The 17,963-nt window shown below is 37.5% G+C and overlaps 1 protein-coding gene across 1 annotated transcript in view; it reads left to right on the top strand.

Annotated features, from left to right (window-relative positions):
* Window positions 1-17,355, top strand: part of LOC128686814 (uncharacterized) — a 42,037-nt gene extending 24,682 nt beyond the window's left edge. Inside the window, exons 7-9 of the mRNA XM_053773929.2 lie at window positions 3,639-3,749; window positions 11,451-11,620; window positions 14,139-17,355. Coding sequence (XP_053629904.2) covers window positions 3,639-3,749; window positions 11,451-11,620; window positions 14,139-14,546 — 689 coding nt within the window. The 3' untranslated portion in view covers window positions 14,547-17,355. The remainder of the gene's footprint in view (window positions 1-3,638; window positions 3,750-11,450; window positions 11,621-14,138) is intronic.
* Window positions 17,356-17,963: the final 608 nt, after the last annotated feature.

Below are 17,963 nucleotides of genomic sequence, written 5' to 3'. Positions count from 1 at the left end.
ACCAAATCGCCTTCATTGGCTTAGCAATTTTCTTGATTAAAATTTTTATTTTTTTTTTTTTTTTTTTTTTTTTTTTGCTGCACTGGGTCTGTTGCACCATGTTAGGGTAAACCAAAACAGAATGTGTCGAGATCACAAATTTATTTGCCATTATTGTAATTATTTAATATTTTCACATACATCTAATAATAAACTTTAGTTCCCATTACAGTACTTGATTAATGCGCCTCGGTATAAATAGTTTTTAAGAAGAAATAAAAAACAAATGGAAATAATTATTGTGGTATTGTTGTGTCTATCATCTTTAGTGATAAGACCACTCTAAGATGTGCTTGAAAAGTTTTTCATACCAGACAGTCCACAGTTAATGTTCCTACAAGTGTTTGGAATTAAGTGTCAAACATTGATGAGTGAGAAACTTCTTGAAAAGAAAATTGAAATGGATAAAAAGAGATCTAGATTTTGGTCTTTGTCAGACTTTTCAGGGTCTCTTGAGGTTGAAATATACTGTACACGTTTCTCATTACCAGTTTCATTTTTTGTATGCAAGTATTTTCTCACTTTCCAATGATCTGTTTAAAAGTTTGTAATATGTATTTTTTTTTTTATTTCTACTGTTAAAAATAATAAATCTTTAATACAGTGGTACCTTGACTTATGAGTTTAATTCGTTCCGTGACCCAGCTCATAACTCAATTTGCTTGTACATCAGATCAAATTTCCTCATTGAAATTAATTGAAATGCCATTAATCCATTCCAGCAGAATTCCTGGCTCTTGAGAGGAGGAGAAAATACTTCAATATAACGCTAATACAGTAGACTCGTTTAACACGAGTTTATATGGCACAATTTGGGTATAGCACAATTGAAGAATTATGGCACAAATTTATACAACACTTCATAAAGTTAATTTAACACGGTTCAGTTTGCAGGAGGGGAAAAAAATTCCCTTTTCCTCAAGCAGCCGCCTTGTGGATCAGTGGGGGAGACCTCCCGCCATCTCCTGCCATGCCCCGACATTCCATCCCAGCATTTGTACTTCATACATGCCCAGTTTTACTTCTCTCCTACAAGCTAGCTGTCTTTGTTAATTGTGTTTTGATCTTTTAATTACCATATCTTGTATCTGGCAAGCAATCATGACACCCAGTAGGCATACCAGTGTTGCTGAAAGTGGCAAGGAAAGGTATAAGCATTTAAGTCTTAGAATTAACAAAGAAAACAGAGATATTAGACAAGAGATAACCTGTGGCCATAATGAAGCTTGCTTTGTGCACATAAAATGAGGTAAACCTGAGTTTTTATTGGGAGGGTTCCGTGGAGATATGATGGTTGGAGATAAACACACTTGTTGGGTTGTATTCACTTATATTAGCAGAGTTGTGAGGGGGAAGGCCCAGCCTAGCCTGTTGTAACATGTAGGCTTATCCGTGAACTGAGAAAGGGACAGGGCGAGTCCCACCCACAAGCAGCACTGTGTGACATCACATGTTAGCCGCTAAGTCTAGCAAGGGGTCGTCTATATAATACATATGGATGGTACTATGATACTCAGCTATGCTACGCAACATATACAGAGGATCAGCAACTATGCTGACAGACTGACTTAATGACTTGACTTACTGAATGACTTAGATTTCTCACTGAAGAGGACCCTGAAACGGTGTCTAGAGCAGCTGATGCCTTACCTGTCAATTATATAATGTACTGTAGGGTAAAATAGAAGAGAAATCTATTACAGAATTTATGCACACTCCAGTACAACCATCGACTTCAGTACCAGAACCTCTACCATCCACCTCAGTCCAATAGGGCCATAGCATAACTCCACAATCATCCACAAACACAAGCAACCACAATTTAAGGTAAGAAATACTATTATTCTGTTGTATTTGTAATATTAAGCAGTAAAAACAACAAAATACATCACAACAATGAGCTACGATTACATATTCACTTCTATATTTGTAAGATGTGGAGGCCTAAAAAAAAAGTTGTTTGGCTTTTTTGGGGCTCCCAGGAATGTAACCCTATTTTTCCTATTAGTTCTTCAGTTTATCTAACACGGTTTTATCTAACATGGTGTTTTCAGGAACGTAACTATCGTGTTAAATGGTCTACTGCAGTGGTTCCCAAACTTTTTCAGCTTGTTACCCAATTTAACATGCCACATAAAGCATGTTACCCCTTTCACAAAATGTTGTTATTATTGATATATATGGCTAAATTAAAACACTTGAGATATTTTCTTTTATTTATTGTATTTGAACATTGTGCATCTCTAATGACTATTACCAAATATGTCAAGAACATCAGTGGGATGGATGGAGTTGCATACTTGAAGCTAGTTTAGGAATTCTTGGCTTCATACCAGCTTATGTCTACCTCGGCTGATGCTCACAGATAAACTGAGTGTGAAATAGAGGCAGCCTCAGGAAGTGAGTGACGCGTACTGGACAGGTCGATCTGGGCTACTGAGTGACTTTTGTCCTGAAGCATACTTGTCAAAATACTTTTGGGTTTCCACACACTTAGCTATATATTTCTTCTTTTCTAATACTGTATATTAGTTTTTGATGTTTATTGTTATTTGGTTTAACTTTATTACTTACTTATAATAGGTTTACTTTACAACTTTATATACTAAGACAAAGTTAACAATAATCCTCATACCGGGTACCGCATTGTTTTCTTGATTTTCAGAATTCATAACTTTTTTTCTGTCACCCCTCCATTACCCCCCAAAAATGGTTAAATTACCCCCAGGGGGTAATTTACCCCCAGTTTGGGAACCACTGGTCTACTGTATCAACTCTAGGGCTTATTATCTATCACAATTGATCTAATATGACATTATAAACACTATAAATAACACAGAAACATGATACATACTCTAGAATGAATAAAATATGTCATTATGTGATGAGTGGTGGCGGCCACTCCCGTGTTAAAAATAATTCTCTCTCTGACTATATCTTTCCATTCTAGCCCTTCTGAGGTCTTATTATAAGAGGAAACAGAGTGTTTGTGAGGCTAACTGCACTAGATCACTAGTTTCACAAGGAAAACGCTGAAACAAAAGCGACTTTCTCAGAATTTTTTTTTTTCCTGAGTCGGGAGACTGGCCTATGTTTTGGGCGAATATCCTGGAAGTAAGTCAGCGTACATGCCTCGTGCCTTCTTGCAGAGAAGTACTACTATGCTTGTACTGCCTCGCCAAGTCGACTACACGTACACCTTGCTCATGTTTTTCTGTGATTTCACCCTTTAATTCAATGGACATCATCCTCCTCTTCTCAGTACTGTCCTTTGCACTTACTTTCTTAGGACCCATGGTTAGAAAAAAGAAATTTGGCAAAATAACCACACAAAATGCAAGCACAGCACAAGAGATGCTTCCATGGCGAGGTAACCATGTGCACTGTTGTAGTGTTCGCTGCACCAACTAGTGGCAGTGTATCTGAAGCTCACTCATAACTCAAATTTTGGCGTCAAAGCAAAAAATCAACCAAGCGATGGCTCGTAACCTGGAAAACTCCTAAGTTGGAGCACTTTTAAATCAAGCTACCACTGTATTTACCTGCAACATACAAGATGAATCATTCATAGGGAAATGTAGAACCACTTTCTTTTTCAGGAATACTCCCTCCAGTTGCAGACAGTTATGCACCAGCCAAATTTCTTATTTGTGTAGTCATGAAGTCTGCCCTAACCATCCCAGTGTCACTTGTCCTTCCCTGGTTGCAAGGTAAGTTAAAATTTTATTTTGTTAATGTGGTACACCTTTGATATACAGTAGACACTTCTGACATTTACATGGGTTTACATTATTATGATAAAAATGAAGCCCTAAACCTACAAGGATCATACAGCACATGGGTTTACAGTTAGAGAGACTATATGTAGCAGATTTGAACCTCAGCTGTCTTAAGAGGTAACTGAAATATCCCAAGACAAGGTATTAGAATTTAGTACAGAATGTTGATAAGAAAAGCCTTGTTAATGATCTCACATTATAAAATAGTTTTCAAGGTAAGCTTGACAATCAATAATTTCTATGCTGATATCTTTACTCATGAGGAAATTTGAAGAAATAAGAAAATATTTTTAAATAAATGCTATCTACCAATTTATTTTTTTTTTAATTATGCTAGTAGTTTTACAACTACTGTCAGCAAGAATGACCTATAACTTATTTACCATTTTCAGTTTATTCTTGCAAAATTTTCACCTATTTTTTCTTTTACCCCATGGTGCTATCTCATCTGGTCTTGATACTTTTTCTTGTCAGTATCTTGTAGTAGTTTCTTTGCTTTCTCTTTGGATATTTCAATGAACTCTCTTTCAGTTGGTCGTTTGAAGATGAAATCTGCTACACATACTATATTTCGCGGCTTTTTCGATGCATTTTTTTCCCATAAAATGTCTCCAAAAACCACCCTGCGTCCTACAAACTGAGGGTCAGTGATGGGAGCCATAAGTTTGGGGTGTGAGGTGGGCTGTAGTTCTCCCAGTTACATCTGATGCCAAGCCATTGAAACTAAAACAAGTCTTATAAGCCATGAAATATGGTAAAATGTCCTCTACTGTAAACTCACCTTGGAGCAATATACTAAGTACCTCACACATTTAGTCTGCCTTGTTCTTTCAAAGAGGGTACATTGATATTCTGGTGAAGGACTTTTGATGTAAGGAATTGGAGCTACCTTTCCCTTAATTGGATAAAACTATTACCCAACCCTTTCCCAAGGTGCTGTATGACTTCAAGTTTAGTACTTCATGATTATTATAATTCTTCTATAAAAGTAATCATCCACCAGTGACTTTGTGATCATCTCCAATTCTTTGTATGTTACCTTTCACATTAAGTTTGCTTCTTTTATTAACTTTAAAATTTGGTTCCGTTTTATTCTTATCCACTTACTTTTTGTGTCTCATTCTTTCTTCTGTTCATATACTGTGTGTATATATATATATATATATACATGTATATTTTTTCTTTTCAAAAAACCGGCCATATCCCACCAAGGCAGGGTGGCCCAAAAAGAAAAACAAAAGTTTCTCTTTTTAAATTTAGTAATTTATACAGGTGAAGGGGTTACTAGCCCCTTGCTCCCGGCATTTTAGTCGCCTCTTACAACACGCATGGCTTATGGAGGAAGAATTCTGTTCCACTTCCCCATGGAGATAAGAGGAAATAAACAAAAAGAACTAGAAAGGAAATAGAAGAAAACCCAGAGGGGTGTGTATATATATGCTTGTACATGTATGTGTAGTGTGACCTAAGTGTAAGTAGAAGTATCAAGATGTACCTGAAATCTTGCATGTTTATGAGACAGAAAAAAGGACACCAGCAATCCTACCATCATGTAAAACAATTACAGGCTTTCGTTTTACACTCACTTGGCAGGATGGTAGTACCTCCCTGGGCGGTTGCTGTCTACCAACCTACTACCTAGAATATATTTTTTTATTTTTTTTATTATCACACTGGCCGATTCCCACCAAGGCAGGGTGGCCCGAAAAAGAAAAACTTTCACCATCATTCACTCCATCACTGTCTTGCCAGAAGGGTGCTTTACACTACAGTTTTTAAACTGCAACATTAACACCCCTCCTTCAGAGTACAGGCACTGTACTTCCCATCTCCAGGACTCAAGTCCGGCCTGCCGGTTTCCCTGAACCCCTTCATAAATGTTACTTTGCTCACACTCCAACAGTATGTCAAGTATTAAAAACCATTTGTCTCCATTCACCCCTATCAAACATGCTCACGCATGCCTGCTGGAAGTCCAAGCCCCTCGCACACAAAACTTCCTTTACCCCCTCTCTCCAACCTTTCCTAGGCTGACCCCTACCCCGCCTTCCTTCCACTACAGACTGATACACTCTTGAAGTCATTCTGTTTCGCTCCATTCTCTCTACATGTCCGAACCACCTCAACCCTTCCTCAGCCCTCTGGACAACAGTTTTGGTAATCCCGCACCTCCTCCTAACTTCCAAACTACGAATTCTCTGCATTATATTCACACCACACATTGCCCTCAGACATGACATCTCCACTGCCTCCAGCCTTCTCCTCGCTGCAACATTCATCACTCATGCTTCACACCCATATAAGAGCGTTGGTAAAACTATACTCTCATACATTCCCCTCTTTGCCTCCAAGGACAAAGTTCTTTGTCTCCACAGACTCCTAAGTGCACCACTTACCCTTTTTCCCCCATCAATTCTATGATTCACCTCATCTTTCATAGACCCATCCACTGACACGTCCACTCCCAAATATCTGAATACATTCACCTCCTCCATACTCTCTCCCTCCAATCTGATATCCAATCTTTCATCACCTAATCTTTTTGTTATCCTCATAACCTTACTCTTTCCTGTATTCACTTTTAATTTTCTTCTTTTGCATACCTTACCAAATTCATCCACCAATCTCTGCAACTTGTCTTCAGAATCTCCCAAGAGCACAGAGTCATCAGCAAAGAGCAACTGTGAGAACTCCCACTTTATGTGCGATTCTTTATCTTTTAACTCCACGCCTCTTGCCAAGACCCTCGCATTTACTTCTCTTACAACCCCATCTATAAATATATTAAACAACCATGGTGACATCACACATCCTTGTCTAAGACCTACTTTTACTGGGAAATAATTTCCCTCTTTCCTACATACTCTGTGCCTCACTATCCTCGTAAAAACTCTTCACTGCTTTCAGTAACCTACCTCCTACACCATACACCTGCAACATCTGCCACATTGCCCCCCTATCCACCCTGTCATACTCCTTTTCCAAATCCATAAATGCCACAAAGACCTCTTTAGCCTTATCTAAATACTGTTCACTTATGTTTCACTGTAAACACCTGTTCCACACACCCCCTACCTTTCCTAAAGCCTCCTTGTTCATCTGCTATCCTATTCTCAGTCTTACTCTTAATTTTTTCAATAATAACTCTACCATACACTTTACCAGGTATACTCAGCAGACTTATCCCCCTATAACTTTTGCACTCTCTTTCATCCCCTTTGCCTTTATACAAAGGAACTATGCATGCAATCTGCCAATCCCTAGGTACCTTACCCTCTTCCATACATTTATTAAATAATTGCACCAACCACTCCAAAACTATATCCCCACCTGCTTTTAACATTTCTATCTTTATCCCATCAATCCCGGCTGCCTTACCCCCTTTCATTTTACCTACTGCCTCACGAACTTCCCCCACACTCACAACTGGCTCTTCCTCACTCCTACAAGATGTTATTCCTCCTTGTCCTATACATGAAATCACAGCTTCCCTATCTTCATCAACATTTAACAATTCCTCAAAATATTCCCTCCATCTTCCCAATACCTCTAACTCTCCATTTAATAACTCTCCTCTCCTATTTTTAACTGACAAATCCATTTGTTCTCTAGGCTTTCTTAACTTGTTAATCTCACTCCAAAACTTTTTCTTATTTTCAACAAAATTTGTTGATAACATCTCACCCACTCTCTCATTTGCTCTCTTTTTACATTGCTTCACCACTCTCTTAACCTCTCTCTTTTTCTCCATATACTCTTCCCTCCTTGCATCACTTCTACTTTGTAAAAACTTCTCATATGCTAACTTTTTCTCCCTTACTACTCTCTTTACATCATCATTCCACCAATCGCTCCTCTTCCCTCCCGCACCCACTTTTCTGTAACCACAAACTTCTGCTGAACACTCTAACACTACATTTTTAAACCTACGCCATACCTCTTCGACCCCATTGCCTATGCTCTCATTAGCCCATCTATCCTCCAATAGCTGTTTATATCTTACCCTAACTGCCTCCTCTTTTAGTTTATAAACCTTCACCTCTCTCTTCCCTGATGCTTCTATTCTCCTTGTATCCCATCTACCTTTTACTCTCAGTGTAGCTACAACTAGAAAGTGATCTGATATATCTGTGGCCCCTCTATAAACATGTACATCCTGAAGTCTACTCAACAGTCTTTTATCTACCAATACATAATCCAACAAACTACTGTCATTTCGCCCTACATCATATCTTGTATACTTATTTATCCTCTTTTTCTTAAAATTTGTATTACCTATAACTAAACCCCTTTCTATACAAAGTTCAATCAAAGGGCTCCCATTATCATTTACACCTGGCACCCCAAACTTACCTACCACACCCTCTCTAAAAGTTTCTCCTACTTTAGCATTTAGGTCCCCTACCACAATTACTCTCTCACTTGGTTCAAAGGCTCCTATACATTCACTTAACATCTCCCAAAATCTCTCTCTCTCCTCTACATTCCTCTCTTCTCCAGGTGCATACACGCTTATTATGACCCACTTTAATCCACATAATTCTTGAATTTACACATTCATATTCTCTTTTCTCCTTCCATAACTGATCATTTAACATTACTGCTACCCCTTCCTTTGCTCTAACTCTCTCAGATACTCCAGATTTAATCCCATTTATTTCCCCCCACTGAAACTCCCCTACCCCCTTCAGCTTTGTTTCACTTAGGGCCAGGACATCCAACTTCTTTTCATTCATAACATCAGCAATCATCTGTTTCTTGTCATCCACACTACATCCACGCACATTTAAGCATCCCAGTTTTAGAAAGTTTTTCTTCTTCTCTTTTTTAGTAAATGTCTGCAGGAGAAGGGGTTACTAGCCCATTGCTCCCGGCATTTTAGTCGCCTCATACGACACGCATGGCTTACGGAGGAAAGATTCTTTTCCACTTCCCCATGGACAATAGAAGAAATAAAGAAGAACAAGAGCTATTTAGAAAAAGGAGAAAAACCTAGATGTATGTATATATACAGTGGACCCCCGGTTAACGATATTTTTTCACTCCAGAAGTATGTTCAGGTGCCAGTACTGACCGAATTTGTTTCCATAAGAAATATTGTGAAGTAGATTAGTCCATTTCAGACCCCCAAACATACACGTACAAACGCACTTACATAAATACACTTACATAAATACACTTACACTGTGAAGACATGCACATGCATATATATGCATGTGCATGTCTGTGAAGTGTGACCAAAGTGTAAGTAGGAGTAGCAAGATATCCCTGTTATCTAGCGTGTTTATGAGACAGAAAAAGAAACCAGCAATCCTACCATCATGCAAAACAGTTACAGGTTTCTGTTTCACAGTCATCTGGCAGGACGGTAGTACTTCCCTGGGTGGTTGCTGTCTACCAACCTACTACCTAATTCAATAATTCAATTATATTCCTGTCAACAATGGATAAAAGGTTCAATGTGATTGTTTCAGTTATAATGTGGGAGTACATAGGTGAGTAAATGTGTACTGAGTATTTAGCATTTAGTCTAGGGTGATTAAGTGGCTTTTGAGAAGAGTCTTAAATTGATTTTCAGACTGGGTTACTTTAACCCTTAAACGGTCCAAATAGATCGACGTTCAAATTCGTAGTGCTACAAAAGTAGATCTACCTTTTTTTTTACATATTTTCAAATATAACAAAAAAAAAAATGTAGATAAAAGTTTTTTTTTACACGTTTTCAAATGTAAAACAAAAAAGAAGATCTACATTTTTTTACATACTTTCAGATGTTGAAAAAACGTATATATACGTTTGGACCATTTAAGGGTTAATATCTTCTGGTAATGAATTCCATATTTTGGGGCCCTTTATGTGCATAGAGTTTTTACACAGTGTGATATGGACACGAGGTATATCAAAAAGAGATCTGTGTCTTGTGTTGTGGTCATGTGTCCTGTTTAGGTTGGTGAGGAAAAGTTTGAGTGGGGGGTTTATATTTGCGTGTATTGTTCTGTGTATGTAGTAGGCACATGAATAAGTATGGATGCTCTTAATGGTAAGCAGATTCAGACTTTTGAAAATTGGTGGAGTATGCTGGCGGGAGTGGGAATTTGTTATTCTTACTGCTGCCTTTTGCTGGGTTATTAGGTGATTGGATGTTGTTGATCCCCATGCACAAATTCCATTTGTAAGATAAGGGTATATGAGTGAATAGTACAGTGCCAGGAGAGCTGATTGTGGAACATAGTACCTTATCTTTGATAGTATGCCTACAGTCTTGGAGATTTTCTTGGTGATTTGTTGTGCATGTGTCCAGAACTTAAGGCTACTGTCAAGGTGGATACCTAGGAATTTTCCCTCTGAGTCTTGTGACTGATGATCCATTTAGTGTAATGTTAATTGGATCATTTGCAGCTTTGTTTCCAAACTGAATGAAATAGGTTTTATCAGTATTCAAGGTAAGTTTGTTAGTCATCATCCAGGAAGACATTTTCTGAAATTCAGCATTGACTGTGCTAGTATGACTGCATTTGGGTGGGAAAAGACATGTAGTGCCATCTGCAAATAATATGGGTTTGAGTAGCTGTGATGCATTCGGTAGATCATTGATGTAGATGAGAAAGAGGAGTGGTCAAAGGATGCTTCCATGTGGGACTCCTACTGTGATTGGTTGTGTGGAGGAGTTTGCATCATTTGCATACACATATTGAGTTCTGTTACTAAGGTATGACTTTAGGTAGTTGAGGGAGTGGCCTCTGATACCATAGTGCATTAATTTGGAGTACAGTAGTTCATGGTCGACTGTATCGAAAGCTTTATGTAAATCAATGAAAATGCCCAGTGGGACTTCTTTCTTTTCAAGTGCAGTATATATTAGTTCTAGCATGTGTATGATAGCATCATTTGTGCTTTTAGTTGTGTATAATTATATATATATATATATATATATATATATATATATATATATATATATATATATATATATATATATATATATATATATATATATATATATATATATATATATAGTATATATATATATATATATATACACACACAGTGGACCTCCGATTTATGATCAGCTCCCAATGCGACCAATTATGTAAGTGTATTTATGTAAGTGCGTTTGTATGTGTATGTTTGGGGGTCTGTAATGGACTAATCTAATTCACAATATTCCTTATGGGAACAAATTCGGTCAGTACTGGCACCTGAACATACTTCTGGAATGAAATAATATCGTAAACCGGGGGTCCACTGTATTACACATACATACAGGATGTTTATTTCAAGATTGTTGGAATCTGGTAAGTTTGTTTTGTCAGATGGTGTATAAGATTTAATAGTTTTGCTAAACATGTGTAACTTAACTAAATCTTTTTGTAACATGGTAAATAAAAAAGTATGTATTAACTGAATGTAACTGCCAGTATTATACGTATATATCAAAAATGTATTTAGTTTAATAGTTTGAATTTAAGAGTAGATATATTTTAATTTGTTTAGCTTATTGAAAATTTGAGGAAATATCTTACTAAGAGTTATATATCTGTGCCTTATTATATTGTGATGGCATTTTCATATGTTAAATATTTGTAGTTTAAGAACTACACATGCTGCTTACCCTTTGGTATATCAATATTGCAGGTTTACTGAATGACGGGAGCAGCATTACAGGCATTGGTCTCCCAGTACTGGTGACATTTGGGATACTGTTAACTCAGGCTGTGATGGTACCCTTACTTTTGTTGTGCACCAAATCTTCTACAGCAACTTGTGCTATGGCTTCCCTGCTTACACTTCTTTATTTAGCAATGGTAAATGTATTACAAAAAAAGCTACTGTTAAAAAACACCTTTAATGTGATCCTGACAGCAATCCATTACGCCAAACAAATCCTGAAACCCTGTCTCATCCAATATTGTTCCTGTTCTTGTTCCTGTAGCTCGATCGCTAGCACACTCAGCTTACACACTGAGGTCCAGGGAATTGATATTCGGTATGGGTAGAAACTTTAGGACATGTTTCCATAAGACACCTGCTGTCCATGTTCACCTATCAGTAAAAATAGGTACCTGGGTGTTAGTCAACTGGTGTGGGTTGCATCCTGGGACAAAATTAACCTTATTTGCCTGAAATGCTCTGCATAACAAGGGGCTTTCTATATAGTAGTATGTCATTGATGTCAGCTAGGCTTGTATACCTTGTACATGTAGAAATATAGATTATTATTCTTCCCCTCACAGCCTGGTCACAGACCAGGCTGTGGGGGCATTGTGTCTTGAGACCCTCTCCAGGTATACTCCAGGTAACTCATTACTAGAAAGGCATTCTTTGTATCAATTTCAGTACATTCCTAGCTTCATCCTTAATGTACCTTTAATTAGATTTGTATATTGAATTACTGAATACCGTCATTATAAACTAAGTACTGTAAACTTATTATCATGTAATATATGTGTGCCTCATTTTCAGGTACAGTGGACCCCCGGTTAACGATATTTTTTCACTCCATAAGTATGTTCAGGTGCCAGTACTGACCGAATTTATTCCCATAAGGAATATTGTGAAGTAGATTAGTCCATTTCAGACCCCCAAACATACACGTACAAACGCACTTACATAAATACACTTACATAATTGGTCGCATTCGGAGGTAATCGTTATGCGGGGGTCCACTGTATTTATAAGATAGTTTTAAGACTGCCTGAAGTGCCTTGCATGACAAGGAACTTTTAAAGTAGTTTATACATTCATCAGTATTCCTTCAGTAGCTGTGTCACCAGAAGTGCACAGTTTTTTTTTTTTTTTTTTTTTTTTTTTTTTTTTTTTTCAACAAGTCGGCCGTCTCCCACCGAGGCAGGGTGACCCAAAAAAAGAAAGAAAATCCCCAAAAAGAAAATACTTTCATCATCATTCAACACTTTCACCACACTCGCACATTATCACTGTTTTTGCAGAGGTGCTCAGAATACAACAGTCTAGAAGCATACACACATAAAGATGCACAACATATCCCTCCAAACTGCCAATATCCCAAACCCCTCCTTTAAAGTGCAGGCATTGTACTTCCCATTTCCAGGACTCAAGTCCGACTATATGAAAATAACCGGTTTCCCTGAATCCCTTCACTAAATATTACCCTGCTCACACTCCAACAGATCGTCAGGTCCCAAGTACCATTCGTCTCCATTCACTCCTATCTAACACGCTCACGCACGCTTGCTGGAAGTCCAAGCCCCTTACCCACAAAACCTCCTTTACCCCCTCTCTCCAACCCTTTCGAGGACGACCCCTACCCCGCCTTCCTTCCCCTATAGATTTATATGCTTTCCATGTCATTCTACTTTGATCCATTCTCTCTAAATGACCAAACCACCTCAACAACCCCTCTTCTGCCCTCTGACTAATACTTTTATTAACTCCACACCTTTTCCTAATTTCCACACTCCGAATTTTCTGCATAATATTTACACCACACATTGCCCTTAGACAGGACATCTCCACTGCCTCCAACCATCTCCTCTCTGCTGCATTTACCACCCAAGCTTCACACCCATATAAGAGTGTTGGTACTACTATACTTTCATACATTCCCTTCTTTGCCTCCATAGATAACGTTTTTTGACTCCACATATACCTCAACGCACCACTCACCTTTTTTCCCTCATCAATTCTATGATTAACCTCATCCTTCATAAATCCATCCGCCGACACGTCAACTCCCAAGCACAGATATTATGATTAAATAACCTCAGAACTGTAGTGTTTCCACTCCTTCAGAGTGACAGCACTGTACTTTCCACCACCAGTTAACCAGTTTCCCTGAATCCTTCCATAATAAAATCATAGTGCTAAACCTGAAAGGGTCTTTTAATGCTGAAATCCTTTCCTAGATGTTGCCCTGCTTACATATTTGGTCATTTGACCAAGGCATTTCACTGACTATTTAGTCCACCTGTAAAAACTAAAAGATCACATTAAAAAATGTGATGGTAGGATTACCATCCCATATGCAACACAATGGATCATTACCCATTAATGTCCAAGAATAGAATGCTAATAATACTTCCAGTTGTACGTCTTATCTGACTTGTGATTATCCAGTCTGATAAATGTTTATTATATTCAATGAAAACTACATATATAAATTACTTTTAACAATTCAATAACAACATTTTTATGTTAGGGATAAATGACCACAATAAAATTAACAACAGTGCAATTAACATAATTTATTGTTTCTCCTTAATCAGAATATGTATTTTTAGTGTGATGATAATACAATTTAAGGGGACAATGTATTAATTTTACAACATTTTAATTGTTCAACAGGTGATGTCAGAAGAATCTGGAGCACTTATGCTTGCGATTCCTATATGTGGCCTGGTGGCAGTGACTGTGAACTTGGTACTTGCTCATCTCCTCACCACATTTCCACATTTTCCAGGTGTCATACTGGCCCTCAATCTCACCCTACATATTCTCATCCGATATTTTACTCCACATTTTGCTGGAAACATGACCTCACTGTGTGATGTTGAGGGGAAAACACACCTAATTTCCATTGGTTTTCCTCAGTGGTTTAGGGATTCCATTAAAGATACTTTCATAAATGAACCCTTCTTGCTCTTGCCCACTTCGCTAGATATTTTTTCATGTCATAAAGTGCATTTAAGTGTCATGGCCATGATGGGTTGTGCATGTTCCATATTGCTATTAATATTAGCAAGAGTCATGTAGTGAATGCTGCATACTTGCCCATAAATCAGAAATTTGGGAGAAAGTAATTTATTTAAGATAGGAATTAGTGTTAGGGAAAGTATTACTCTATATAAATTTTTGTAGACAACTTCATGAAACTGATAAATGTTTATTTTCTTACGAGTGTTTTTTAACGATTTAGCAAAACAATTGTTATAAAAGTAGTTCATCATATTTTTTTTATTATTATTATTATTATTAACACATCAGCCGATTCCCACCAAGGCAGGGTGGCCTGAAAAAGACAAACTTTCATCATTCACTCCATCACTGTCTTGCCAGAGGGATGCTTTACACTACAGTTATAAAATTGCAACATTAACACTCCTTCAGAGTGCAGACACTGTACTTCCCATCTCCAGGACTCAAGTCCGGCCTGCTGGTTTCCCTGAATCCTTTCATAAATGTTACTTTGCTCACAATTCAATAGCACGTCAAGTATTAAAAACCATTTGTCTCCATTCCCTCCTATCAAATATGCTCATGCATGCTTGCTGGAAGTCCAACCCCCTCACATACAAAACCTCCTTTACCCCCTCCAACCCTTCCTAGGCCAACCCCTACTCTGCCTTCCCTCCACTACAGATTTATACACTCTCGAAGTCATTCTGTTTTGTTCCATTCTCTCTACATGTCTGAACCACCTTTTTGGTTTGCACAATATTAGCAAAGTAGAAGCAAGGGAAAAAACACTCAAATGAGTGCAGGCTGTCAGCATGAGTTTTATTTTTAATTGCAAAATACTAGACGCTTTTGGCAAGTAATGAAATGCACTGACTAGGCCTAAATTGTCTTTTTAGCCATCTCTTTCCAAGGTAGGGTGACCCAAAAAAGTAAACATTTATCATTCAGCAGTTATTTTGGGTAAATGCTATGAAATACCAAGACAATGTTAAGGGGGGACAAATGCAGTTAAGATATGTGCAACACTTGGGTACCTTTATTACCAAAACAGTGCACAACAGGCTTCTTCAGTCAAATTCAGGCTAATATAACACCCTGAGACAGTAGTAATAGTAGTTTTATAAGTGATGTCTTTCAATCACAGTAGGAGTGTTGAATCCTCCAGCCTAGAGCAGAAGCATATGTTCACACTCTTGTACTGTAGATAAATTAAGGTGAAGCTGCTGGAGGTGACATTGAAGGTTGAGTGTGGCCTACTAGAGGAAGTAACTCATACTAAGCAATAGTTTAGCAAATGAATTGCAGAAGACTTCCTCTGTACCAAGACACCATAGTGTTACTGTGTCAGACAAATATTATATTATTGATGGTATACTATAACATATTGGCTGCACAACTCTTGCTCGAGGGATTAACCATTCTTGCCAAAGCTGTGGGACTGATCACCTCAGAACTACTTATACTGTCTCCAGTGTTGTTAGCACCTGTATTCAACCAAAGAAGCCTGTTGTGCAGGCAGAGCATTGCAGCAACGAAGATACCCAAATGTTGCACATGTCTTATCAGCCTGTCAGTATTGTCTACCATCAAATGCAGTTATAGATAAACTATATTGACACTTTTGCCTGTAGCTGAATCAACACCCTGTAATTCTATTAATTAAAATTTGACTGGCTACTTCAACCCCCAGCTTTCTAAGGAACCAGACACTGGACCATGTTTAAGGAACGATAAATCAGGACTTGAGTCCTGGAGATGGGAAGTACAGTGCCTGCACTCTGAAGGAGGGTGTTAATGTTGCAGTTTAACTGTAGTGTAAAGCACCCTTCTGGCAAGACAGTGATGGAGTGAATGATGGTGAAAGTTTTTCTTTTTTGGGCCACCCTGCCTTGGTGGGAATTGGCCAGTGTGATAATAATAATAAAAAAATCAAGCTTCTATCATACCTTATGCTGAATGACACACTGAGGTTTAGCACTTAACTAATAATTTAATGCGTAAATGAGATCTGCCCTGACTTTGCCTTATTAAAAGTTGTCAGTAACCCTCAGTCTATTACTTGGAGGTTGTGCTGCCAACAAGAAAGAAGACAAAGACATATCATATTAGCCCTTATCAGACAATGTTAAACTCCAAAGTGAACTTTTTCATGTCATGAAAGATATTATCCAAGTCTTTTTCTGCTACATATATCTGTCTTCATTTGTGATAACATGTTCTTACAGGAGTAGAGCTGTATTTGTAATATACCATTTTGTGTTTGGTTTGTCATATAATTTTTATAAAGTTTTCATTTTTTTTTTTTTAATATGTGCAATACTACATACCTCTTATCTCTTGAAAAGCTGATCACTATTTGTGAAGGAATACTACCTAGCAATCTTTTAGCACCTTATTTATTTATTAGTTTTCTGTTGAATTCTTTTGTTCTCCATTGAGGGTGATAAAAAACATATGCTACAAATACTGGATCAACCAGGTTGTGGTGGCTATGTGGGCCTATGGACCACATAGTCGCACAACCTAGTTGACCAGGTTATCAACAGGGAATCCCTCTAAACTGGTCACAGGTATGTCACAGGTATTATTTTAGGATTTTATATATGTTATCTTTTCTACTCTTTTCTAAATTTATAGACATTTTTGTTAATGTCTCAGAGATCTAACTTATATTGTCACATTGCATTTTTCATACTTCACTGAATTCTTGATCAAGTGACATCTCAGTCCTCCACTATCATATTGACCTCCACTTATATGTGGATCTGACTCGCACCTATTTTCATCTCGTCCAAGGAATATATATATATATGCTGAATGCATCCTTTGTACTTGAAAAGGCTCTAGAGCAAAATCTTGTCCAAATAAACACTTGTTCTTTGTATGTGTGGTTTTTGTTCTTATAGATAACCTAGATGTAAAACCAGTTTTTGAATGTGGTTTTTTTGAACCACATCTTTTTTTACCATACAAAATATAAGCACACTAACCATGATAGCATTTTCAGAGCAGAACAGGAAAGTGTATTCACAACCAGACCATCGCAAACAGAGCAAAACAATGCAAGGCTATGATACAGACCCGTATCAGTAACTGGATCCTGGATACAAAGGCAAGAGATTGACAGGAGAGAGTAAAAGGCATATATGCAGTGCATATACTTTGCTTTTGTTGATGAAGCTTCTAAGGAAGCAAAACTTTGCATATATGCCTCTTACTTGAACAATACATTCTCTTATCTCTCCCAATGTTTCACTCAACTTTATATATCAGAAAAAAATTATTAACCTTCATGGTATTAACAAATGTTGAAGAGGACCTTGGTCAAAATGTTTATCTTCTCTCATTTCTGTCTATATTTTTACTTGTAATGAACAATTTTTACACAGAGCATTGTAGTAATACAGCAGTAGTCAAAAGTAGTTAGCAGTAGTAGTTAAAAGTAGTTAGTAGTACAGTACCATGACTTACAAAAATTGTAATAACATGATT

This window comes from Cherax quadricarinatus, chromosome 7 (genome assembly GCF_038502225.1).
Source record: "Cherax quadricarinatus isolate ZL_2023a chromosome 7, ASM3850222v1, whole genome shotgun sequence".
Lineage (NCBI taxonomy): Eukaryota > Metazoa > Arthropoda > Malacostraca > Decapoda > Parastacidae > Cherax > Cherax quadricarinatus.
The sequence above is the reverse complement of the archived record's forward strand: the minus strand, read 5'-3'. Positions and strand labels throughout refer to the sequence as shown.